The sequence below is a fragment of the Daktulosphaira vitifoliae genome, unplaced genomic scaffold (assembly GCF_025091365.1).
Source record: "Daktulosphaira vitifoliae isolate Bord-2020 unplaced genomic scaffold, ASM2509136v1 Scaffold_1, whole genome shotgun sequence".
Classification (NCBI taxonomy): Eukaryota; Metazoa; Arthropoda; class Insecta; order Hemiptera; family Phylloxeridae; genus Daktulosphaira; species Daktulosphaira vitifoliae.
Genome location: NW_026099572.1, coordinates 38,666,528 through 38,693,712, shown reverse-complemented (window position 1 = coordinate 38,693,712; position 27,185 = coordinate 38,666,528). Strand labels below are relative to the sequence as shown.

At 26.5% G+C, this 27,185-nt stretch overlaps 2 protein-coding genes across 9 annotated transcripts in view; both read left to right on the top strand.

Annotated features, from left to right (window-relative positions):
* Nucleotides 1-10,301, top strand: part of LOC126903662 (semaphorin-1A-like) — a 79,282-nt gene extending 68,981 nt beyond the window's left edge. For 3 of the 4 annotated variants that reach the window (XM_050682043.1, XM_050682026.1, XM_050682050.1), the window contains 13 exons: nt 497-604; nt 679-766; nt 878-982; nt 1,127-1,215; nt 3,392-3,533; nt 5,754-6,102; nt 6,179-6,261; nt 6,329-6,551; nt 7,087-7,226; nt 7,306-7,428; nt 7,694-7,913; nt 8,034-8,271; nt 8,344-10,301. In XM_050682043.1, coding sequence (XP_050538000.1) covers nt 497-604; nt 679-766; nt 878-982; nt 1,127-1,215; nt 3,392-3,533; nt 5,754-6,102; nt 6,179-6,261; nt 6,329-6,551; nt 7,087-7,226; nt 7,306-7,428; nt 7,694-7,913; nt 8,034-8,271; nt 8,344-8,409 — 1,974 coding nt within the window. In that variant the 3' untranslated portion in view covers nt 8,410-10,301. The remainder of the gene's footprint in view (nt 1-496; nt 605-678; nt 767-877; nt 983-1,126; nt 1,216-3,391; nt 3,534-5,753; nt 6,103-6,178; nt 6,262-6,328; nt 6,552-7,086; nt 7,227-7,305; nt 7,429-7,693; nt 7,914-8,033; nt 8,272-8,343) is intronic. The other variant, XM_050682033.1, reaches the window with a different exon arrangement.
* Nucleotides 10,302-13,471: 3,170 nt separating this feature from the next.
* The window catches only part of LOC126903720 (acetylcholine receptor subunit alpha-type acr-16), a 72,521-nt gene continuing 58,807 nt past the window's right edge, over nt 13,472-27,185 (top strand). For 2 of the 5 annotated variants that reach the window (XM_050682147.1, XM_050682139.1), the window contains exon 1: nt 13,473-13,948. In XM_050682147.1, coding sequence (XP_050538104.1) covers nt 13,888-13,948 — 61 coding nt within the window. In that variant the 5' untranslated portion in view covers nt 13,473-13,887. Of the gene's footprint in view, nt 13,949-27,185 lie in introns of all 5 variants that reach the window. The other 3 variants (XM_050682167.1, XM_050682158.1, XM_050682177.1) reach the window with 2 other exon arrangements.

The following is a 27,185-nucleotide window of genomic DNA, read 5'->3' as shown; positions in this document are numbered from 1 at the left end:
CTTTGAATTTGTTGGTCAAAGTTGAAGAGATTATAACTTCATATGGTAGTTGTCGCAAGCCCTTCAAATTTAAACTTTTTAAATGTAAATATTAATCATATAAATACTACATGATAATTGAAAATATTCATTAATAATATTAAAAAATATTTTATATATATACTTTAAACAATTGTTATGACTTTTATAAAGTTCAACACATGCCTTAAATATTAAAATTGCATTTTTAGCTTACGATAGCTTAGTTTTATTAAGAATTTATTCACATATAAAAAAAAAATTATAGAAATTGTGAAATAAATATCTTTTTAACTATTGATGATTACCAGTCATTCCACAATATAGTATTTAATATTGGAGTTAGTAAATGATTATAAATAAAAGATTTTTATTTGATATTTCTAAGATTTAATAAAAAAAATATTTATTTAATATTAGTAAACTGTTATAATTATATTTTGTGTATTTTATACTAATGGTAAATGTTTAATTTCAGGATAACTGTCAAAATTATATTCGAGTTTTGGCAAAAACTTCTTCTGGCCAACTATTGATCTGTGGAACAAATTCTTACAAACCACTTTGTCGGGATTATTCCATAGAAGTGAGTAATCATCTAATAATTAATATTAAATAACATAAATTTATTAATTAAATGTTGTCTAATTTAAAATATAGTCTGGTAGTTACTCACTAGAAAAAGAAAGCCCGGGTCAAGCGGTATGTCCTTATGATCCAAAACATAATAGTACTTATGTTTATGTTGGTGAGTAATTTTAGTGATTCAATTATTAAATTTTTAATTATACCCGTGTAAAATTTCGTTTAAAATAATGTTACTCTAAAATTATTAATAATGAATTCTAATGATTTACAGACGGTAATCTTTTTTCTGCGACTGTAGCTGATTTCTCTAGCATGGATCCAATAATTTATAAAGGACAACTACAGACTGAGCAATACGACTCTTTAAGTCTTAATGGTAATGTTAATATTTTACTATTTTCCTATTGTTATAAAATTATTGTAAATACGTGAATGTACGTATTTATAATATTAGAGTGTTAAAAAAAATAAAGACAATATCTTAATTTTGCAAGACATTGACAAATTGTTTTTCTTTCAGCTCCACATTTTGTGCATTCCTTTGCCAATGGCGACTTTGTTTACTTCTTTTTCCGAGAGACTGCTGTCGAATATATAAACTGCGGAAAAGTGAGTTATTATAGTTTTTTCTTCATCTCTTTACCCACCTCTCGCATTAGACTCAATGTATCGAACTGGTAGTGACCCAAGAAATGACGTTTTTCCCCGTCATTCGATTTTCATAACAAATTACACCTAACTGTCGTGCCAGATGTTTACCAGACGTCATATTGCATATTTAGATTATCTTAAAACTTTGTGTTTTCTATTGGTGGCAATTTAGACGTTAAAAAATTGCCTTAAATTTGACTCGCTAAGCAAACAGTAATTTCACATCTAACAGTTTTCGATTTGTCTTTCGGATGAAATACTTTTTCTTGTTTACCGTATCTACCAGATACTACGCTGGGATTTGTTATTATATTTTTCCATTACTATATGAAGCGGGAGGCACGAGGTTTAGTTGTGTGTTATGGAAAACTGTGATGAAACTCGAATGTACCACCTTCAAATAGCTAGCAAAATGACAAGTTTTTGTCCAAGACACGTTTTACACAAACATGATTTTCTCATAAACGCTACAAGGCGGGTTCGTAATTCGATGATGTGCTCGTCTGGATGTCGTATTTATACGTTTACTCGATTTACTACTGAATCGCCTAGGGAAACAAAATATAGAATCTGTTTCGGTGTGTGTGCATTAACTACAAAAATCGCTTCTTCAAAATACATTTTTTGTAACAATTCTCGATTCTGTTACGCGTTGAAACATTATACTTGGGGTGTGATATTTCCTTCAAAATATTGTCATGAAAATGATAAAATTAATATATTGAATAGATTTTATATCTGTTTATGTATTTAGTATGTAATTATTTTCTTGGTTATAATTATTGTTTGATTCAAAAAATTTTAATATATCTAGATAAATTATTTATAAATAAATAATTTTTTTGTTCATACCTGTGGAGATAAAAAACTTAATTTTTAATTTTCTTTAATGAAAACCCCTATTTTTAGTTTGATGATATGATTAAAAAACATTTTATTCTTATCAAATTTTTTATTCGATTTTACTGTTTGTGTTTTAAAATTGTTTAAAGATTTGGATTTAAAAGGCAAATTCATGATTAATTTCATTTTCATAATACCGGACATAACAATTATCTGTTTCAATAGGCCATAAAAATAGGGGATCCATTAAAGAATAGGCAAAAATCAGAGGAAGGGGTGGAGGTTTAATTCCCCATATTTTAGAAAATGTATGTGTATTTTTATAAAAAAAAAAAAACAAAACAAAAGAATTAAAGTGGAAAAAAATCAATTTAGCCTACCCTTGAATTTGTTCATAAAGTTACGCTTATGATCTTTAAAGTAATTTTTGAATCAAACAACGAATTCTTTACAAAAATTAAAAATTTTCATTAGTTCCAAAAGAAACTAGTGTCTTATCGTTAATTAATCATTCTATATTTATACATCTTATAAATTTATTCGTGTTATTTTCTTTATACAAAAGAAAACTGTGTGTAAACGGTTATAATGATGTCATAAATCACATTAAATATAATATTTTTGTTTTAATTAATAAAATGATATTTTTATATTGTATTTTCTATACTTTTCAGAAGTAAAATATATTTACCACATTGTAAGAAATAATTGAACAATTACCATACGTCAGTATGATAAGTTTAATGTATACGTTAATATTGCATACTAGTAATGTCATTTTACATGTTGTATCGAAAATTTGTACACAAATATAACATTTTTAACACTATCAATCAAAACTTCTTTTTATATTGTGTGTATTAAAAATTTCGCATACATGTATTTGATAATTCAGACATTTTTTTTTTTTATATGCATTTTCCGAAATAAAATATTTTAATTGATGTGTCGATGTGAATAATTTAGCTCCCACGAGTATTAATTTTTACAAAAGATACCTGCGCAATTTTGATCATTTACGTTTTGAGTATTCGTTTGATTTCACCAAAAGTCTTTGTTATTCCATTTCCAATAGTATTTTTGTGTTTTTAATGACATGGTTACTGTTAACAGGAGCGCAAAAGGTAGTCTCTTGAGATTTATACTAATTAATTCAACCGCATTGTTAAGTGTGTATTAGAAACAATAAATTTTATAGTTTGAAGGGGATTTTCATATGAATTCATATGATTTAGTTGAATAGTACTTATTTTTTATATACTTGTTTTTATGTGTGTATATGTATATATAGAACGTATTTTCCCGAGTTGCCAGAGTATGTAAGAATGACCGCGGTGGACCGCAACAACTCAAAAATCGATGGACTTCATATCTTAAGTCTCGTCTTAACTGTTCTGTTCCTGGAGAGTTTCCATTTTATTTTAATGAAATCCGTAAGTAGATTAAAATTAATACTTATAGAATATTTATATTTGTTACTGATTTTAAATAATATGTAAGTATTGTGATCTTATTTCAAAATTAATTTTTTGTAATTTATTTCTTTAATAATGTGGTAAAAGAAAAAATAGTTTGGGTCAAATTTTCGTAATAAAGTATAATAAAGCATACTTGCTAATTTGTTTATTTCTATTTTAATTTTGAAACTTCATATAATTTTTATTAAGATTAATTACTCAAATTTAATAGAACAAGTCGAAAAGATAATATTTGATATAATAAAAATACTACCTATACAAATAGGCTCCTTTTTGAAAAAATATTTTGTACCAGCTTCCATTTTCGAAGGTTTAAATTATTGCATAGCTTGATAGTAAAAATATTTGCATTTTGATTTTATACTCATGTATTACTTAAGGGCAAAAAAGTTATAATTGTTTAGAGTGATTTTATTTAGGATAAAAAGTCACGTCTTGAGTAACCACAAAAAAGTCAAAACAGAGGAGTAAAAATGGAAAATAAGTTGAAATAAGTTTTCTATATATTATGTTTTTTACTCCCTTTTCTACGAAAAAAAAGAAAGATAAACAGTTCATTTTTTTCTCTCTAAACTAATTATTATATTTCATTTTTCTTTTGCTATCGAGGGAAAAGTTTACTGCTACTATTATGGAACGAATAAAATACTTAAGGGAACAAAAAAGATATAATGCCTAAACTGAGGAAAAAATTATTCGAGCACTTAAATGTTAGGAGCTTACACAAAGTTTTAATTATAGTACTACTTTTGTTTGTAGTCACTTTTATCCAATCTTTTTCTCAATTCCTTCTTTTGCCCCACCATCCGTAGTGTATCCGTACATGTGTAATTTTTCTCATTAGCTCCCCAAAAATGTCGAAAGTTATATTTATTATTAAAAAAATTATTTTAGGGAAAAAAATTGTAATTATTCTACGTAAAATGTAATAACTATTGTACGAATTTAAATGGCCCAATAAGCATTCGGAAATGTTAGTCAATAATACTCTATAAAAATGTCCAAAAATAAGTTATTTTTTAATATTATTGATAAACAAAAGTTAAAAAAATAGTATATGAAGGGTACAAGGGATCTTTTTTCGATTCTTATTTTATGGATTGATTGAATAACTCATTAGCAGTAGTACCAAGTAATAAAATTCATACAGTGAAAAATATTTATATTTTTCTAATATTTAAATGTTTTTTTTTTCATTGTTAAAGAGATAATAATTTAAAACTTTGTTTTTGCTTTCCTGAAAAATTTACAAAAATGGACTACAATTTTTTTTTGTCTTTACTTCTCATTTTAGTATGTAGCACAAAATGGTGATAATTGTTTAAAAAAAGTCAATTTATTGAATATACTATTTTTTTTATTAATATTCATACTTGAATAAGTGTAAGTTTACTCTCTGAAAAAGTGAAGAGACTTGAATTATTTAGAATAAATGTTTAATGTCCTAATTTTTGATAAATAAAAATTTAATTTCTATAGTTTCATTCAAGCTGTATAACTGAAAGAATTTCAATATTTTTTTCTAAAATCTATTTAAAGTCATGGTGTTACTTAGGATAATATTGAAATCATATATTTAGTGATTGAATAGGTGGTTTAAAAAGATCTCTTCCTATTTCTCTAACTTAATGTTCTAAGTTTTAACTTTTAAACTAGTATTAGATAGAAGAAATAGATTTTAATTTGATGTACAACTGTGTTACTTTTATTGACATACATTTCATTCCTAGATTACCTCTGATTTTTATCTAAAAATTTTTATGGCTTTTGAAAAGTTAATAATTTATAAAATACTTCTTCAGACTGTCCCTGATGATGGAGACATTAATGTATTCAAATTCAAATTCAAATTTTTATTTAAACTCTTAAACTTAAAAATTTAATAAAGTCCTCTATGTTGTTTTGATTACTAAGACAAAGGTTTGTCAATTTTATTTTTTTGAGGGGAGAACTAAATTTAATATTTGCTCTCTAAACATTTTCTTTATATAAAAATGTATATAATTTTGCTAAATTATATGCTAGCTTTAAAATTTTAATAATTGACTAATTTAATACCTATGTTGATTACCTCAATATTTTAATTCACTTTTTGCAATTATAAAATTACATTATGTAAATTTATTATTTGTAATCAGAAATAATATTTTTGATTTATTGTATATCTTTTTTCAGAATCTGCCACTGATCTGGTACAAGGTAACTATGGTGGAAAGCCATACCAAATGATGTATGGTGTATTCACAACTCCTGTTAATAGCATCTCTGGATCAGCGGTGTGCGCATTTTCTTTAGCTGATATACTTGATTCGTTTGAAGGTGAATTTAAGGAACAAAAAACTATTAATAATAATTGGCTCCCAGTTCCTGGCTCAAAAGTCCCTGATCCAAGACCAGGCCAGTGTGCCAATGATTCTAGAACTCTTCCTGATCTTACGCTCAATTTTATTAAAAGTCATTCACTTATGGACGATGCTGTTCGATCCTTTTATCAGCAGCCCATTATAATACGCACAAGTGTCAAGTAAATTTAAAGATTTATTCATATTTATATTAAACAATCTTTAGTTACAAATCAGTTAATATCCATATAATTATAGTTATAGATTCACTGTTATTGCTGTCGATCCTCAAGTAAAGGCTATTGATGGCAAAACATATGATGTGTTATTTATTGGCACTGGTAATATTGCTATGATAGTGTAAAACAATATCTTTCTTATTTACAATTTTTTATTTTATAATTCTAGATAGTGGAAAAGTTTTAAAAGCAATAAATGCAGCAAGTGCAGATAGTACAGAAAAAGTTAGCCCAGTTGTTATAGAAGAGCTATATGAATTTGGTGGTCCTGGGACAACTGCTGCTGTAAGAAATATTCAGCTTGAAGGGAAAAGGTTGCTAGTTGTTACTGATAGACAAGTTGTCTCTCTTCCATTAGATAGATGTCAAAACACATTCATCAGCACTTGCAGGTTATTTATGACTCAATAAATAATTAATTTAATATATTAATTGAACATATATTTGATGTAAAACTTCAGATATAAATAAAGTTGATAACTATTCAACATGATATGGCTAGACACCATATCTCAGCCTTTGTTACTATTTGAGTTTAACAATTATGAAGTTTAGTCACTACAACAGATGATTATATTTTTAAAAAAGTCCTAAACTATTGCAAGTGATAATAGATTTAAAAAATATTAATTATTTATTATTCAATACATTTTTTGAAAATCTTTTTTTATCACTTTTTTACTTTAATGTTTATCATAAAAAATGGTGGTTAAGCCCTTCAATACCCTGTCTTGATGTTCCAATTAAATAAACATCTCTTTGTGATTTTTATTTCTAATTTAAAACTATTTTTTCAGTAAAAAATAAATTATTATATTGTAAAAAATTAGAAAGAAATACAAATTTCTTCTTATTTTTCCTTGACTTAATTCCAATTACTTGGGGTCTATCAGAAAAAAAAATTCATATTCAATTATTTTATTTCAGTGAATGTATTGGACTTCAAGACCCGTACTGTGCATGGGATAAAGTGAATAATAAATGTCGTTCTATGCGAGAAATAACCTCCAGCCGATGGCATGAATTTTACCAAAATATTCAGAATGGTATGCATAATGAATGTCCAGGTAAATTTTTATTTACAAATTTGATTGCAAATACTATGCACTTAATTAAATTTTTTATTATAAATATTGAAAATATTAGGTATTAACCGTAAAGATATCTTTGCTTCTAATGCTCAAAGTGGTATAATTGGAAAATCATTTGAAGATATTGGCGATGCTAATACAATTAACATTTCACAAGATGATCAAGCGCCTTCTTTTGGTAATTTTTGATACATGTTGTGTTTACTTAACAAAATCCTACATTCTTTTATTGTTTGAATTTTTTTTTTATGATGTCTTCATATTTGTGAAATATAGATTGATTTTAATTTTAAATTGAATTAGAGCAAAATTTTTGTTTGAAATAAACTATTAATATAAAAGTATTTGAAAAAATAAAAAACTCAAGTTAATATATAATAAAAAATAAAAAAAAAATGGAAGAGTTACATTTTATTAAATTATTTTATTATTTTTTCAAATAGGAACTAATAATGATGATGTTAAAGTTGATGAACGTCAAGAAGATGGTTACACTATGGAAACTGTATTAACTGCTGTATTTGCTGCCTGTTTAGCAGCATTGTTAGCTGGATTTATAGCTGGTTTTGCTTGTGCTAGAAGATGCACAAAAAGTGAAGATGATAATCTACCATATCCAGATACTGAGTATGAGTATTTTGAGCAAAGACATAATATGAATGCGTAAGTACTTAAATTATGCTTTTATTCTTTAAATTTAAACTTTAAGACTTGGAATCTAAAATCAAAATTAATATAACTATTTAAATTAATAATTACACTTAAATGTTGTGTTATTTAAAGAAGAAGATTAGGTGAACCAAAGCTTTTACCTCAAGAGGAAGTTACGTATGCTGAACCAGTTCTTATACCTCCTAACAAAGTAATACATGGCTCACCAAAAGCAACACTTAGGCATGCACCTATGCCACCAATGGGATTTTCTCAGTTCCAACCAAATAATACACAGGAAAGTTACTATTCTCAACAACAAAATATAAGAGATCATTTTGGAACACTTCGATCCCAACGAGAACATAAGGTAAAACAAATGAAGTAAATATTTAATTGTTTTAGACTATTAACTTATCTTTTAAACTATTAACTTTTTAAGAATGATGGAAGCAATTATAGGGATGGTTTTGGTACAACTAGAAGTGTAAAAAAAGTATATCTCTGAGGTGCGTCGGAGGGGAGGGCTAGACCGCGTCAAAACAACGCAAATGCTAGCAGCTCATCATCGCCTTCCCCTCCTAGCTCATCACCATCACCACCAGCTTCACCTTCTTTAGCAGCTCGTTTAACTCCTCAACCACCACCACAACAGCAACAGCCTCCATGTAGTTTTATTTATAGAGCTGGTGTATGATTATGATTGTTAATGAAACAATAATATAAATTTCAAATAATTGTAATGTATATCATATGTTTCTGAATATTATGCCAAAAACAAATACAATAATGATTTAATATTGATTGATGTCATGTAGTCATAACATTACATAAATCTAAACTGACTAAAGAAAATATAGACATCTCACTAAGATATTTGAATACAATAATTACTAATTATTGTAACACATAAATAATGTGTTTTTATATTTTAAACTAAACATTAGAAATTTTTTTTAGATTGCTGCAAATGTTTATTTATAAAAAAAAATGTGATAGTTATTTTAAAGCCTTTATTCGTATATATATTTATATATATATATATATATATATATATATATATATACTTATTTTTCTTTTCTTATTTAGAATATTAACTTTCACGCTTTAGGGCTTTATTTTTCATTATATATATATAGTTGTATATGTAATTATATCTTATAAAAAATTTTTTCAAGATTGTAAATTATTATATTAATTATTTTTTAATTATATAAATGCCATTTATATCTCATTGATTTATCTGATAGATTTAAATAAATATATTATGTATTTTTTATTTATCTTTTTTACCATATTAATTAAGTAAAATTATTGATAATAGATTGAAATAAAGTCAATTTTTCTGTAAATATAAACTCAAGTTTTTTTTTATTCCATTTTATAGATTTTCTTTTTACTTTTTTATTTGTCAATACCAAAGAGAGTACTGTAAATTAATTATTGTAAACATAATATACATATTTTTTTAGTAATTTAAATTTATATTGAACAAATTATAAACATTGTATACTTAATAGAATATTGTATAGTTTAAGTAGCTATTTTTACAATTTATTTTCATTGAAATAAAATCTAATCTATATTATGTGTATGCTTATTTGTTATAAACTAAATTATTATATTTAACATGCAAATTTATGCATTCTGCTTTAACTAAATTCTTAATTCTGTATATATTATGATAATTTTGTTTTCATTATTTTTCCATTAAAGTATTTATTCAGTTATTTGAAATAATTATTACTCATAATAGTTATGATTAGACACCAATAATTTAATAAAATATATAAATTTATTACTATTGTAAATTGTTATTATAAAAACAAAATAAAACATGCAAGGTCTTATTTTTCATTTTACAATAAACAAGTAATTATTGAAAATAAGGAGTGCTAAATTAATTCATACAATTCTTTAAATTTTTCATTAAACATTTTATTGGATGTCTATTATTATAGAAAGTGGCTAATCATAATTAAAGTTAATTTTTACCCAGCACATACTAGATATTAATTAAATGCTGTCTTCCAAAATGTAATAACAATTTTCATCAAATTTACTGTACATGTATATTTTTTTTTTTTGCACATTTAAAATATGATAAAAATTGTTTACTTAAGGAAATCACTGTTTGATATCAATTATTCTATTTTGTTGGACACAATCAAATTTGATTGTTTGCATTCACATTTTTAAGTAATGTTATTATTGAGTTATAACTCGGTACTGATTTTAGACTTAATAATATATATTTTAATTGAAATGTTTTATATTAGTAACTGACAAAAATTTTAGTCTTAGTTTACAGTTTTATGTGTTCAATGCAGAAAACTGCCCAGGATACATAAAAGTTTAAACTTAAATTTATTTTAGTAGAATAAACCGTGGGATCAAAAATAAAGCTTCTAAATTTCATAGGAATGAATAATATTCTACCATTTTATAATAAAATTTTCAAAATTCACGGTTTCCTTTTGGCTTATTTTCAATTCTGTCAAAAATATTTATAAGAATTTTATAATGAGAATGCATAACAAAAATTAAAATTTTAGCACATATATAAGATATTGTTAGACTAGTCACAAGCACAGTTTAAAGTTTAGCTTCATCTTATTTGTAATAATCTTTAAAAAACAAGAGGAAAAAATTCACACACTATTTACAATTTTAATTAAAAATAAACTACAATCTTTTCTGTTTATATAAATTCATATAATTAAGTTTGTACATTGAACTCTGAAAAATTAAGCTGTTTTGAATTAAAATACTAAAAAATAATTTTAAAGTAATTTAAAATTTAATAACATCACATTTTTATACATTGGGATAGTTACTTAATATTATAAAATAAGGAGAGATAATTTCAAAATATTTTTGAGGTATGATTGCCTTTTAATATTTATTTCAGAATTAATTGTAATTAGAATATTAATGATATTAAAATAATTATGATATTGAACTGTGCTTAGTTTATTTTTCTACATAATAACAACTTAATAATTATTTATATATTGACATAATTGTATAATGAATAATTATTATTTTAATTTACTGTATTCATTAACACTAACTATCATTCCTATATTAATTATTTATTAATAATGTAGTTTTTTAATTTTTTGTAATTGTTAGTTCTTTTATGTATTTATACATTTTAAGAAATTGATTGTATTTTATATCATTCAATTTTATTTTCTCAATAATTTATTTATCTAGAAAACTAGAAATGTAGACTTAATAAGTGTTTTTTTAACATTGTAGAGCTTGGCACTAACTTGTATGATAAGAGCAAAAAATAGAAAATGCTCCAAGATTAAAAAAATTGCATGCTACATCAAAATTTATCGCATATTTATGTATATTCGTTTATATTTATTATTAAGTTAGAACGTGAACGTTCCATTTAACTGTATAACTGAACATGATTTCTTTAAGTTATATTTAAATGGAATCCAACCAAACGTACTGATTGCATACCTATTACTGATTATGGTTACATATTACTATGGTTAATAGTTTACATTAAATAAAAAAATGATATAAACAAAAAATTGTGTTTTGTGTTTTATTTAATCTCGGTATTTTATAAAATGGTATGGGAAATCTTGGAAATATTGAGTATTTTGTCTGGAATTTTAATTATTTCTTTGAATATTTATTTATTATTTTTATTTTATAATTTGACGTGTATTTTTTTGGAAATTACTTATAAGTGTTTCATTGAGGTAGGAAAGTAAGAAGTGATTTTGAGTAATGATTCCCAGGACTCCTAATAATTGTTATAATTATTAAATATCTCCAAAAAAAAATTTCCAGTCTTTAAATACGTTTATAGAACAATACTGAATAGCGACATTAACAGTATTTTAGTGTTGGGGGAAACCCTCAATACTTGGATATTGAACATTTTTTTTAGTAACACTCGCACTTTGATAATAAAATAAATATATTTTTATTTTATTTGAATTGATTTATATTTACCATTTTTTATAGGATAAAGAATTTACATATTCTTGGCACTATTAAATATCCGAAACGCCGCCATGACATCTATGTCTAATAATTATAGGTTAGAACATTAATAATTATTATCAATGTACTACCCGTTAAACATTTCACCGAGTTACAGAAAATGTACTGGCGTTACTTTAGTATAGTTCAAAATCTGTACGTGAACAGTTTTTACTATATAATTATGAAACACCGACACTGAACATTTTAAATGATATTTGGGATTAACTTATTGCGCAAGAAAAAAGATAAATGAGTGGTAATGTTTTTCCTTTTTTATTTATGTTACTGTACGGCATGACATCGCTTATCAGAAAGAATACTTTACATATTAAAAATTTCTTTTTTCTAAATGTTAATACAATATAAACAAAGAACATAAAATCTTAAACTTAGAAATTTGTACAAGTTTATCATAATAATTTCCATCAGAGAATTTTACGTAAGATAATATGGAATAAAATAACACGAAAAGTCTATTTAATTACTATGTAAGTGCGTAGTTGAAATCTTGTTTTATATCAAAACACATCCTTACGATTTTAAATAGTTATGCATTTATAAAAGACAAAATAAAAAATTAATAAAATGCTAAAGCTTTTTATCAACTAAAAATTTTGATTTATCAGATTTGAATTTTTATATAAATACCCAATTTTTTTGCTAAAGAATGATGGTTAGTATTAAAATATGGCCCTTAAATATTTTGCCCAGGACTAATGCCCTTTTCCCTAAATCGGCCACTGACAATGTGAAGTTATAATAGAAAAATGTGCCATGCTTTATATTTTGCATCTAGACATAAATTGATTTATCTTTATGTATTGAAAAAATCATGAATGCGCGATTAAAAAAACTGATGTTTAATGAATAAGTTACTGCGAGTAGGAATATAAACACTAATTAACCATATTTTCTTATTCAATAACGATTAAGATTGACATTAAAAAACGTGTATCCGGTTATTTTTCACTACGCCATTTGATTTTCATTAGAAAAATAGGACCAATCGCTAAATGTCATAGATAGTAATTTGGTCAGGTAAAAATACGGTGCAATTACATAAACGAATGGGGTGTAATAAAATGTGCGTGTTTAAAATTTCTTTCAGCTCGGTGGACAAATTATGTCTACAGTACAATTACAATTTTTTTATTTGTATCTATCGTGATGCGTACAAATAAATAAATAAATGTTTACTCGTATTAGCCTCATATAAGGTGGCACCAGATGTTCAAGTAGTCTCCCAAAAAACGGGCTATTCTCTTGCAAAGGGCACGCTCTGCGCGTACACGTGGCGCTTGTGTCGTTTCGGCGGCCTCATTGATCTGCAGGAGTTGTGGAGATAGCGGTGGATGCTGTTGTGGCACGGAGTGGTGCTAGGTGGTAGAGTAGTGGAGGCAGTAGCAACGAATCCAACGGCCGGTCGCCGCCTCCGACCGATTATCCATCCGACCTTCTGCGGCGGCGGCGTGGCGGCAGCACAGGCGTCGGTATGTTTGTGTGTGTGACTATGTTTCTGTGTGCACACGTATAGACAGCACCAGCAGGCGGCGGTGGCAGCAAAAGTAGTACCGGGAACTGTAAAAGTCCTGACGGTCGTCCCTGCGGTAGTCGGAAACGTGTCGCGTGTTCGGTGCCCGGAGATTTACTTTTCGCAAACGTCCAAAACTGTAAGGGAATATCACCGAGAAAGTTCGGCCATGGTTCTCTTTACATTATCAGGCCATCTGCCAGAGAAGACGTTAGGAATGGTTTGTTGAGCTACTGCACCATTATGGGAAGTTATGTGCGTGCCTACTACTGTGCATGGCGATCGGCTCGCAACATCAATCGCTGCGTGCAACTGGTGGTGTCGTCGGTGTCTCTGAACGTGTTGTTATTGTCAGTCCAGTACAGTTTACCCTAAAAACTAGACTACAATACTTCCGCCACCACTTGTAAGGTTCTTAATCACACCGACTTATTGGACATGTTGCCCTTTGGCAAATTCCTTATCGTCTTCACCATTCTGATAGCCGTCAAAATTAAAGGTATTGCTCATTAGAAAAGTTTTTTTTTAACTAGACTTATTTAATTATTACTATGAGCTACAGTGTTTTTAATGAAAATAGCAGAAGGATTTGGTGTATCAAAATGTTTAAAACACTCATCTAAAAAGTAGACTTTTTGAATACATGTATAAAAAATAAAATTATGAAATCACTGAAAATTTGATTGGTAGCTTACAAATATTAATTATCAACAGCGTTGTACAAAAATAAACACGAATTACAATTAATGCATGAAACTTGCAATACCTCCACAACTGCAAAAGAAAATTTTACATCTCCAAAAGAGAATTATTAGGATCTAAAAAATAAATATATACATCATTTATGATACATTAATTTAAGGTTCTAGAGCATAATATTTTATAGAACTATTTAATATTATGAGACAGTAAAAATAATATAATATAGTCTTCACGTTCAATATAAAAATTAATTATATTTTTAAACTTTGAGAATCTATAACTCCCCAATTTATTTACTGACAATTTTTATTTATCGCTAATTTAGTAAATTTCATGAGTTTTGTTTCAGTATTGATTAATCAAAATATACAAAATATCAGAACTTTACTATATATAAAATACTTTTTCATCTTTGCATTGAAACTGAAACATTCAAAATATTAACAAATTAACAAAAATAAAAGCAAACGAGCACATAGAATTTGAATGCTGAAAAATAACAAATAAACAAATTATTATTAAAAATGTAACATTTATTTTATTCAATCATTTATCATACTGATGTAGGTTGGGTCATTTAACTCTACAATTTTCCCATCGTAAGAAATTATTTGTTAAATAAATATTTTATATCTAATTTATTACATATTTTAAATGAGGTTATATCAAGTTTTGACTAGCTACAACCTATAGTCTAAACTCGACTGAGAAAACAGTGTATTTTCATTTTCGTGAGTCATTTCGATTTCGTTTTTTCGTTGAAAATCATATATATATACAGTGGAACAGATCTAACTGACAACTCATATAACTTATGATCTACATAATATTATATAATTTTTTTTTTTTTAATCAATTTTACAATATAGAACTATTTTTAAATTATGTTTTATGTTATTTTTCGCAATTACAAAAAATATTTTAAAAATTAATTTTTGTATTAAAATTTTTTTAAGATTTGGAGATAGCCATTTTGTAGATAAGTTTTAAACAAAAATGTTGATACCAAAAACTCTTATATTAATTCAGTAGATACGTTTGTACAGCATTTTGAAGTTTGTTAAACTTTAATTTTTTTTTTTTACAATTTTCTTATGGTATTAAATGTTAGTCCGTATTATGTAAAGTACAGAAGTAAACACTTATTACATTATTTACTGGTAACAGTACGCGATTTCTTTTCCATGAAAATTATTAACATTTGAATAAGTATTTGTAATTAAATATTTTAAATATAGTTCTATATTGTAAAAATTGTTTAAATAAGAAAAATTATAAAATGTTATGTAGATCATAAGTTGTATGAGTTGTCAGTTAGATATTTTCCACTCTGTATATATATTAAATGAAATGATCCATAAATTTATGTAATGACAAGTACAAATTCTAGTGCAAAAACAAACAAAAAGTTTATTCTACGATTTTGTGTTTTCACAGACTCATGTCATTCTCGTCATATGTAATAATAACAAACTAATATAAAAATAACTATGGTCCATTCCTAAATTTATTTTTTCTTAGTTTTTAAGTTAATTATTCCTATAAAACAAAAACATTACACTTGTTAAAATTGTTTTTACTGGGTTTAATGGAAATCATCATTTTTTGAGATTATTTAAATCAGTGTAAACAGCTGATCCAATAATATTCCAAAACGGCGTAATAGTTATGCAATATTAATACATTCATGTTCACTATGTTAATGAACATCAGATCAACGATGAATATTTACTATATCATTATTTATAGTTTTCATAATGCTACAAAAAATATTACATAAATACGTCAAGCTTAAAAGTATATAGATAAAAAAAGTTGGCTACAAATTAGTTTGATATTAAATCATCCCAGTTTTTATTAACATAGTTATAATATGTCTTTTCCCTTAGCTTCACTTTCAACTTCATTCTTTTGTACTTATTTCATTACAATATCCCTCAAACTATGCTTGAGTATTTTTTTTTTTTTTTTAAGATTTTTGATAAAATAAATAAAGTAAATCAAAAGAGTAATGTAATATGAGAAAAAATAAGGTATATTGGTGAAATTGTATTAATGTACTATGTTAATCAAAGGTTAGATTAAAAAGGATGCATCTATGTGGGGGTGGGGTCTACTTGGTAAACACAAAGCGTACCGCGGGTGATATTACAATTTGTGCCAAAATAAATTATACAATAGATGACTTTTTTTTTTTTTTTTTACATAAAATATAGAAAAAAATTTTCTTGTCAAGCAAAATAAAAAGGTCATGGAGGAGGCAGAACTGAGCACCCTGAGAGGTACAATTTCTAAATACAGTCCTGGATATTGTTGATTTATTAAAGATTTAACCATTCATATTGTGAGTCGAGTTAACATTTCTTTTGTCTAATTTTATATTTGAAATGATGAAAGAAGAAACTACCAAGGAAAGCCACCAAGCGCAGTGGGTAGAAATACTGTGACGAAATAGATATAAAAGTAATGAAGTTAAGAAAAAAGGCGTATTAATAAATAAGTTCAAAAATACTCGGATGAGTTGATACCAAACTATTTTGTAACCAGCTTTTTCTGTATATAATCTTGAGTATGGCGTATTATTATTACATATTTTTTTGTAGCATATCAATTATTTTTTACAGTTATTTATTGTCATAATTTCTTAAAGAATTTAAATAATTTTTAATTTAATTTTTTTGAGTATATTAGTAAATTTCACGCTGAAGTGTTTAATTTCATTAATTTGAGAATGTACAACTAAAATTTAAATGTACATAAAAAAAAGAGTAATACAACTCGCAATTTTCTATTTTGCTAATTTTTGCACTTTTACTAGATTTTAAGCTAGAAATTTTCCAAACAAAGTTTATTACTTGTCTCTAGTAACTAAAACAATAAATATTAAACTTAAAAAAGCTTTCACGAAATTTGAGTTTTTTTTTTATAACTTGTTTGACAAAAATTGAATAATGTTACAGACCCCCCCAGATATTAACATATTAAAGTGTTAGGATGCTAGAATGTCTTAAAATTTGTTGAGCACATCTAACAAGAATTTAATTAAATAGGATCTTCTGCTCAAAAATTGACGTTTAAATTCATTAAGTGTTGTTAAGGTGACGTTAGGAAGTGATTTTGAACTTTTTAAATTTTATTAAACTGTTGTCTGTATAAGATATTTTCATTTGAACTTTCAAAGATCGAACATATAATTCTATTAATTAAATTTCATAATAATAAAATGATTTATTTATTTACTTATTTTAGAAAAATGCTTAATAATGTTAAAATAACACAATGATATAATCTACATTTAATATCTTTATACTTTTCAATTAACTATTTAAAAAAATGTAAATAAATTATTATTTGAAATACAACTTATCTCGAGGGTTTGGAAAGTTAACAAAGTAATTAAAAAACCACATATTACTTTACACGATATCCATTCATAAAACATTCAAATGTAAACAAAAAGCATGTTTTTATTTTGTAGTTGGAGCAATTATTTTAAATAATAAACAGCAATTGAATATGCTGTACGTTTGTAATTTAAACCATGTCATTTGTATACATGTTTTTAGGTCACATCATATTAATACGACGAATATATATAGTAATTCAAAAGTATAATATTTATGTGATTTTGATATCTTGGTAAATTACCGAATAAAAATTAATTAATTAATAGGCAATATTAATTAAAATAAAGCAAAATGATCCAAAAAGTTAATTTTGTTTGTATAGAAATGTGAGTAAAATAGAGTTGAATTATAATAAAGATATTTAATAATGTTCAGCGTCAGTTGATGAATAGTTACTGTACGTTTTTTAGGTAGGGCAGGTGATAGTGTAATACATAAAGGCGAGACACTGCTATTATAATTCCAAGAAATGTTCAGATTAATATCAAAGTTTACTGAATTTCGTGTATCATATTAATATATTTTCTATTTCGATCAAACTTTGATAAATATATGTTTTACTAGTTTTCATGAATAAAATCCACGAGGTATAAAGGAAATTGAAAATGGGAATAAAACAATTATGTCAACTAAAAATGATTGTCATAACGTTTGACAGCTATGAATGGACGTAATGTTGATTTATTTTTTTACTTTTTTAGTATTTGTTTTCAAAGTCAACATATACTGTGTATAATATGTAGTTACAAATTTGACAGCTATAAACTTATCCTGAACATATTATTACATGATAATATTTATTACCGAGTATAAATCTTAAAAAAAAAAGGGAAATAAAGAGGATGGAAATTGAACTACACATTAAAGTATTCAACCAAATATTTATTTGGAAAATGTATACATTATTCTTATTATTCGTGTACACGAATAACTATTTAAGAACAACAATTTTAGACTTAATCATTAGTTAACAGAAAAAACTGTGAATTAATCGATTTTTAGATTTTATAAATTTCATTTTCATTATTTTTTATAATTTCTAATTTATTATTAAAATAAGTAGCATAGCCAAGGGGAGTCTAAACGAGCAAGGAACCCTTCCGGTAAATTTTAACTATTAACGGTTTAAGATTTTGGCATTAGTAAGATAAAAAAAAAAATATGTTTTTATCCCCTAAATCAGAGGCAAATCCAATCCTGGATTTGCCACTGATTAATAGAATATCTTAGTGTATTGCGACAATTGCGACTAGGAAGACATTCTGCAGTTTGGATATTGTACTTGGTTGAAAATGTGCAAGATTAAAATTAATGAGAAATTAAGAATTACAATTAGGAATTCATGAGGTATCGCGCAATGAGTTTACGGGACAAATATTTTAGACCGGTGATTGTATTTTGCAACTAAAATCAAAGGCTAGTACCAGGAATTTATAAAGACTAATATATGTGACCATAGGTCCGGATGTCTCGATAAAGTGTCCGTAATAATGTTATCACATAGTGTTAATATAGTCATAGTCTGGTATCCAACACAATATTGTGGTCAGACCTGTTTGCAAACGCCGTCAGCGGGACTACTCAGAATCGAAAGCAGTGCATCGTGACTGCCGTAACTGAAATCATGGTGACTGTTTTAGTCTCGGCAAAATATGCTATTACAAAAAATGTTGAAATGAGTTTTGTGTACAGAACAACAGTTGCGCCATCGTGGACGATCGCTGGGACGAGTTGCGCCTGAAGTGTACCTTACCGTTTTATTAAACATTTGCAAAATTAAAATTTCGTACCAGGAATTCATGAGTATTGTGGAAGAATATTACATAATTTATATTTTAGGCCGGTACCGGATATTTGTTAACAAGATTCACTATCTAGTACCAGGAATTCATAAGGACCAATGGATACATATGTTTAGATATTTCGAAAAAGAGTCCAGTGTTACGCTAACGATTTTAAAGCGGCCACTAACTTTTCTCAACTACATGATCGAAATACTGACCATGTTTCCTGTCCATTCTTCTGATGTTAAGATTTATCATTTCACTAGAAACTCTGTACTGCGAAGTCTATAGGTGACTTATGATTTTTGTCACCATGTAATCAATTTGTCAACTTGTCAAAACGTATTTTAGCATACATTAAATTCCATGTCGGTTTTGGTTTTTTCTTGGGTAGTTTAACTCCAATCCTTCTTTTTAGGGAATGCTTTTGTATTTTTGAAGTTTTTAACAAAATGTATTTTATCTGTCGAATTCTGAATTACATTTATTAAAATACAATATCCATATATTATTATGTCTAAAAATACCATATCCTAATTGACTAATGGGAATTTTTTGGAAATTAAAATCAATTGAATTTATCTACGCGATACTCGTTAAATGAAAGCGTTCACATAAAACTAAAAATATAAAAGTAATATCATACCAAGACGGCCCGTTTAATTTTTTCATAAATAAAGTTGTTTTTATCACATGATGAAAATTTTTTTCTTTTCGAATCAAAATGTATTCTTTAGTTTTTTGCCAGAAAACGTATCTCGGATGAAAAGGTATGTATAACTTGTATTGTACAACGTTATTCTTTGTGTTTTCGTTTGAGGAATACTCGTTCTCATTGATTCTGACAAAGCTATTCAATGGCTTATAAGTAACTATAATATCTGATCTAAAATTTACTCAAGAGATGTTTTACAAAATCACCTGAAATAACAAACGATGATTTGTTTATTTATTCCAAAGACGGACAGTCCGGTGTATTATTTAAAGTAATTATAATTATAAATTGTATTTTTTTCTTATAATTTAATATTTAAACCACTAAAAATATTTTTAAAACGAATTTATGAAATACAATTTATTTTAAAGGTAAAGTGGCAAACTGTCCAAAACTCAAACCGAATTTTAAAAAAACTCTAACCTCATAAAAATTGTTTATTATTAAGCTCTGATTAAAAAATAGATTCAGGTTAAATATTTTAAAAATGTTGTGGTTTTTATGTTTTAGATTAATATTAAAACATCAAATGTCATAAAAAATTTAATAAATATAACGTTTTTAAAATGTATTAACCTTATTTTGATAAAATAAGATGATTTTAATCCAAAATATCAATGAAAAAATTTTGCATTAAAAAAAATTAGTTTTTCAAAGTAATAAAACATAACTCCTGATAATATTTTAACAAAGCAGATGTCTGTGTTAGAAATGCACTTTGTTGGTACCAACGTGTCATTTGTACTAAAATATTTAAAAGACCATTTTTATATGAAATCCATCTGTGCGCGTGTGTTACAAAAAAAAAATATATATATATATATATTAATTTAAAACAACTTTGTTCAATCAAAAAAAATAAAGTGATATACTCAACCTCCGGTTAGAAGACACTATCACCTTGGATCGAATTCTAGATAAGTCGGCGGTACGCAGACAATATTTCTGATGTTCGCATCAGTGTATACTTAATAGCCGTGTAAACAGCCGGATGGCACGTATTGTATGCCTTTCCATTGAAATCGGAATAGTAGGGAAGGTCTGCTAAAGGTTGGCTGCCATTAATAGGAAATGTAACATAAAGATTGGCATGGAACGCAAACGAAATAATCGTTTTGTATCCGTTTTTGGTTTGTTTAGTTAAGAACTCCCCAACAACAACGTTTACAACTGTAACAGTGTTTAAGTGCTGATGCCAATTGGTTTCCGAGCAGTACTATGCCCGTTTAATTTTTATGAATGCAGAAAAAAATAATACTGAAGGTGATATGGGGACGCCATGTGGAGTGTAATGTCCAGAGACGTAAACTTGATATCGCAAAACGTCCAAAGCTCGTAAAACTCGACTTATTAACTATAATTTAGTGCTGTTTGCCAAGCTTAATCATTATCGTATCAAAATTGTAAAATATATTGGCTTCCTACAGACTTTCAAAGTAATATATCAGGAAATGCGTTAGGAAGAGTACATTACGGTGTAATAGAAACTCAACATGTTGGATACTAATAAAATATCCTGCGATTGAGGTAATTGAAAGAAAGGACTGTTTTCTGCTATGACATGTGATTTATTGATTTTATAACGAATATTTTACCTTAGGCCAGTTACAACTTTCACAAACTATCAAATATAAATAATTGTTTTTGTGTATTGTTGATTGTTTTTCAAACTGCAGCTACTAAATTCTTGGCACGTAAAGTCATTAAGTAAACAAAGAAAAATGTAGAAAAAAGGAAATAATTTCTTCTACGAGAAAAAAAATTGTATTCTCGTCTTCTTAAACATTTATTATATATAATCTTTCAATTAACATAATATTAGATTAAATGATAATTCTTAACGCATTCATAAGGTCGTTTAAAATGAACACTCTGTATAATTAGAGATAAATGCTAACTTTTAAACAAAGTTTACAAAATTTATATTTTTAGATATACTTATGTTATAAGAAAAGCATTCATTGGTATTATATTCATCTCAAGTTTACTTTAATTGAAAAAAAAAAATTCAGTAATTATTATCCCATGACTTTATACTACGGGTTTTTTAATATAGAAAAACTACTTGACCGCAATTTCAGCAGAGTTTTCAAAATCATTTTCTGATAGTCATCTTAATTAATAAACTTAACGAAAACTTTTTACGTTACTCTATAACTGGTGAAGACTTTTTTCAATAGGCCTCTTACATTATACAAATACTATAACAGAAATAATACTACTGAAATTGTAGTTTATATACAAATTATTTATATATTTTAATTATTTCCATTTTCATTATTTGTTATTATCAAAATGGTCGAAATTGTTGTTTTAGTTATTTAGATGATATTTTTTTTTATCTATTAAGCTTTGCAAGATTTCGATTCTGATATATTTTAATTTAGTTTAACTGTTTTATTATGTTTTAAATGATTTTGTGAAACACTTTTAGACATTTACCAATAAATCATAGGTATGAAGTATTATAAAATATATTGTTTGACGTCCATTACATTTACCAACCGTGACGTGATGACGACATAATTCAATTTTCTGTATACTCGAAAAACAATAGTTTTCTACTTAATCACTCTTTTCTGACACTTCTGGCTTCAGTGGTAATTTTATATGCGTTTATTTTTAAAACCTAATTTTTAGAATACATATTTTTGTGTATTCTTAATAAACTATAAAAATGAAACATCATATTGTGAAAATCAAATATATTTATTATATTAGAAGAGATTTCTTAAATATTTAAGAAATATAATAGTAGTGCTTAAATCCCGTTGATCACCACCCCTTTTTTAGTTTTAAATATTACCTGAAGTCGCTCCATCCGTAATAAAGAACAACTAATTGATTTCTTTAAATTTTCACTATTATTAAATAGTTTTAATTTTTAAACAATTTTCACATTTGTATAAGAAAATGTAAAACTATTATACATGGCAATCCACCATTATAAATGCGCATAATTAAGCCAAATTACTGTTTTTTTTTAGCTTCGATGCGAAGCTGAGAAGGTATTGGTTTTACTAAGATGTGTTTTTTTTTTTTTTTTTTTTTTTTTGTCTGTTACCACTTTTTCTCAGCTCTCACCGAACCGATTTCTTTCAATGATACGTCAAAAGATCACAAATCGTATCTAGTCGAAGACATTACCCTTAAAAATTGAAAAAAATTCCCTCGTTCCCCGTAAAAGGGGGAAACCTCCAAAAAAATTACAAATTTAAAAATCGCTAATTTTCGAAATTTTTTCAATTTTTTTTACTTAAAAGTGCCATAACTTTTTCAAAAATAAACATATCAATATAATTCTTTTTTATATAGATGCATAATATCATTACCTTTCATTTGGTATATTTTTTTCATAAATTTAACCCTTAACCTGCCCACAAGGGGGGATTTAAAATGACAACTTTTTCACAAAAAATTAATTTTTTTAACTTAAATTTTGAAAATGTTCCGGAAGGTCTGACACTTTTATATATATCTTAAATTAAAGCTAATGTAATATGCTTTATCATGAAAAAAAAAAATTTCGGACTTTATCTTATCTTCATGGTGAAAATGGCTACCGAATGCTATTTTTGTGTGAAAATTTTCGATTTTGTATTTTCCATTTTTAACTTTATTATGCTATAACTTTTTGAAAAATGTATGAATCATTACAATTTTTTTATGAGAAGTAGTATTTATATAGATCTTTCATTCGACATACTGTTTTTTTAAATCGGACCATTTCCCTAAATACAGGGGGGATTCAAAACATAAAAATGCATATAGAAAGTAGAACTTTTTCAACGTAACTTTTGAAAGTGTTCCGGAAGGTCTGACACTTTTATATATATCTTAAATTAAAGCTAATGTAATATACTTTATAATGGTAAAAAAAAATTTCGGACTTTATTTTATCTTCATGGTGAAAACAGACATTAAACTTAATAAAAAAAATACGATTTTTGTAAAAAAATTCTTTTTTATATTTTTAACTTTATAATGCTATAACTTCTCGAAAGATGTATGGATCAATATAATTCTTTTTTTTGTAGATGCATGATGTCTTTACCTATCATTTGGTATATTTTTTTTATAAATCTGACTTTTTACCTGCCTACAGGGGGGGATTCAAAATGACAACTTTTTCACAAAAAATTGACTTTTTCAACTTAAATTTTGAAAGTGTTCCGGAAAGTCTGACACTTTTATATATATCTTAAATTAAAGCTAATGTAATATACTTTATCATGGAAAAAAAAAATTTCGGACTTTATTTTATCTTCAAGGTGAAAATGGCTACCAAATGCTATTATTGTGTGAAAATTCTCAATTTTATTTTTTACATTTTTAACATTATAATGCTATAACTTATTGAAAAGTGTATTGATCAATATAATTTTTTTATGGGAAATACTATTTTCTAATAATCTCTTTTTTATTCTACATACTTTGTCTTAATCAGGATATTAATAAGGAACTAGCAGTTTATGAAGCTTTTGGAATAATCCACCAATTTTTTAAAATTAAACACTATCTAAAGATTTGCATCGAAGCGTTTTTTTTTGATAGTGATTTTAATCACTGTCAGATATCATTATACTTGATCCAACTATGCCACGTCACCACTGTGCCGCGACCCCCCTGTGCTGGGTTTTTTAAATATTCTGTTATAAATTTCACTATATATTATACTGATAAAGTAATATATAAATTAAATGAAACATTATTATCTATAAATATATTTTAAAATCATAATTTTAAGTTCAACAGTTTTCGATTTACAAAAACATGGATTTTTATAAAACTAGCTCCCATTTTTACTTTTTTGGTTAATAAAATAATGATAATAATATTATTGAATTTTTTACACATAATAAAGTGGATTAAATGTCGGTCTACTTAGCTCAGTCGATAACGTGACGTGCTTAGGTACGCAGGTATTTGTGTTCGATCTCATTGCACTGGATTATGTAGATTTTCCCGTCCTCTCCAGCACAAGTAATAGCTTTTAGTGAAGACGTTAAACGTGATTAGATATTTGTTTCTTATAACTTAAACATAAAAAACATACGATACGGTTTTGACGAAAACGTATCTTGTTTGCGTATTAGTTTTACAATATTAAAGTGGAAGCGAAAACTTAGTATAATAAATAATTAAGATTTTTTTTTATTGTAATAATAATAAAAAAGGAGTTTCTTTATTTGTTTTCACGAGAATAAATAATTAATATTAACATAATTCGACGTTTTCGGTAATTGACGATGATTTCGATGTGCGGCTAATACTGGAGACGAGTGGATACTTAGAGGATTACAACAATTGAACTTTGTTCAATATAAGATGTCGTTTTTAATGCACGGCAGAAGTGGATTGAAGGAATTGTGTCTGGAAAAAATAGAATAATCTAAGGGTCTGGTAGGACGAGTAAGAAAGAGAGGAGAAGGCAGTACTAGCGCAATGCTATTGCTCATAGAGAAGCAGATAAAGATATTACTTAAGATCGGGAAGAGTGTTAGGTCGACAATATCTAACATTCAATGCAATTGGCTTCACTGAAAGTATAGTTAAACCCGGTCGAGGGAGCATGTATCGTCCGGCCGTCAAGGTAAGTGTTGTAGATAGATAAAGGCCAAAAGTTTGAAAAAGTCTCTACTTGTACCGTTTACCAGTCAGAGAGTGGTCAGTGCAAAATATAGCAAACAGAAACGTATTAAGGGGGTGCTAGAGGGGCGTTAGATTTATACATAGCCATGTTTGATTTTTTTCAGATTCGCATAAAATTTATTTGCTTATCAAAGCGATGCAGAGGAAAACAAAAAAATCCAGTAGGGTTAACACATTAGCACCCGGGCTCCAAATTCTGCATTCGTCTCTGGTAATTAATCAGTAAGATTAGGTCGCAGTACTGAAGCGTTAAATAGTTTACGATTAAAGAGTTAGATTGAGTTGCTCACCATTCCTCCGTGTTAACCTATTTAAATTCAAATAGAAAACCTTTTTTGATTTTACTTATTTTGTTGTGTTTACACATAACGTATAAATTTTGCATCAAATTGTATAGCTTAAATAAGTCAAATGCGACACTGTGCGTTTAATTTCCATTTTGTTTTTTCCTTCCTTCGTTTGTATATTGATTGACATCTTGAAATTTTGACAAAATTTTTTTTTATTTTATTGATTGTAGTTATACTTTATAAAGGGATTTTATACCTTCATATGTACAGGTATTAACTTATCTATTCTTTTTTTAATTTATTTAAACTAGAAAAACATACAAGTAGTAAGTTTATACAATAAGCACTTAAACATTAATCAAATAAATATGAAAATGAACAATGTGATGTACTACTCAACAGTAATTCTTACTGGTTGAACTTAAATACACTGTGTGTATTATAATATTTATTATAAAAATAAAAAACGGTAGCACAGTGGGGTCGCGGCATAGTGGAGACATTGCATAGTTGGGTCCAGATAGATTTAATCTGACAGTGATTAAAATCACTATCATAAGAAACGCTTCGATGCAAATCTGTAGATAGTGTTTAATTTTAAAAAATTGATGGATAATTGCAAAATTAACATCAACTTCTATTAAAATAAAATACAAAACCCATAATTTGAATACAAAAATAGCATATTTTTGAATACGGCAGCCATTTGCGTATAGAAGATAGGTCGTCGGGACAAATTTTTTTTTTTCATTTTGTAGTACATAAAATAAGCTTTAATTTTATATATGTTTGAAGGACGCAGTATTTCCGGAACATTTTCAAAAATTAAGTTGAAAAAGTTCATTTTTGTAAAAAAGTTACTATTTTAAATCCCCCCAGTGAACAGAATAAGTGTTAGATTTTCAAAAAAAATTATATCAAATGAAAGGGAAATATCTAAGGTTTCAATACAAGAAAATATTATTTTTATTTGTTAATTTTTGAAAAAGTTATGACAGTTTTAAGCACAAAAAACATTCCGATAAAAAGTAATATTTATCGCAAATATTACATTTTTTTTTAATTTTCGACAGCCATTTGCGTATAGAAGATAGGTTGTCGGGACAAATTTTTTTTTTTTATTTTATAGTACATATAATAAGCTTTAATTTTATATATGTTTAAAGGACGCAGTATTTCCGGAACA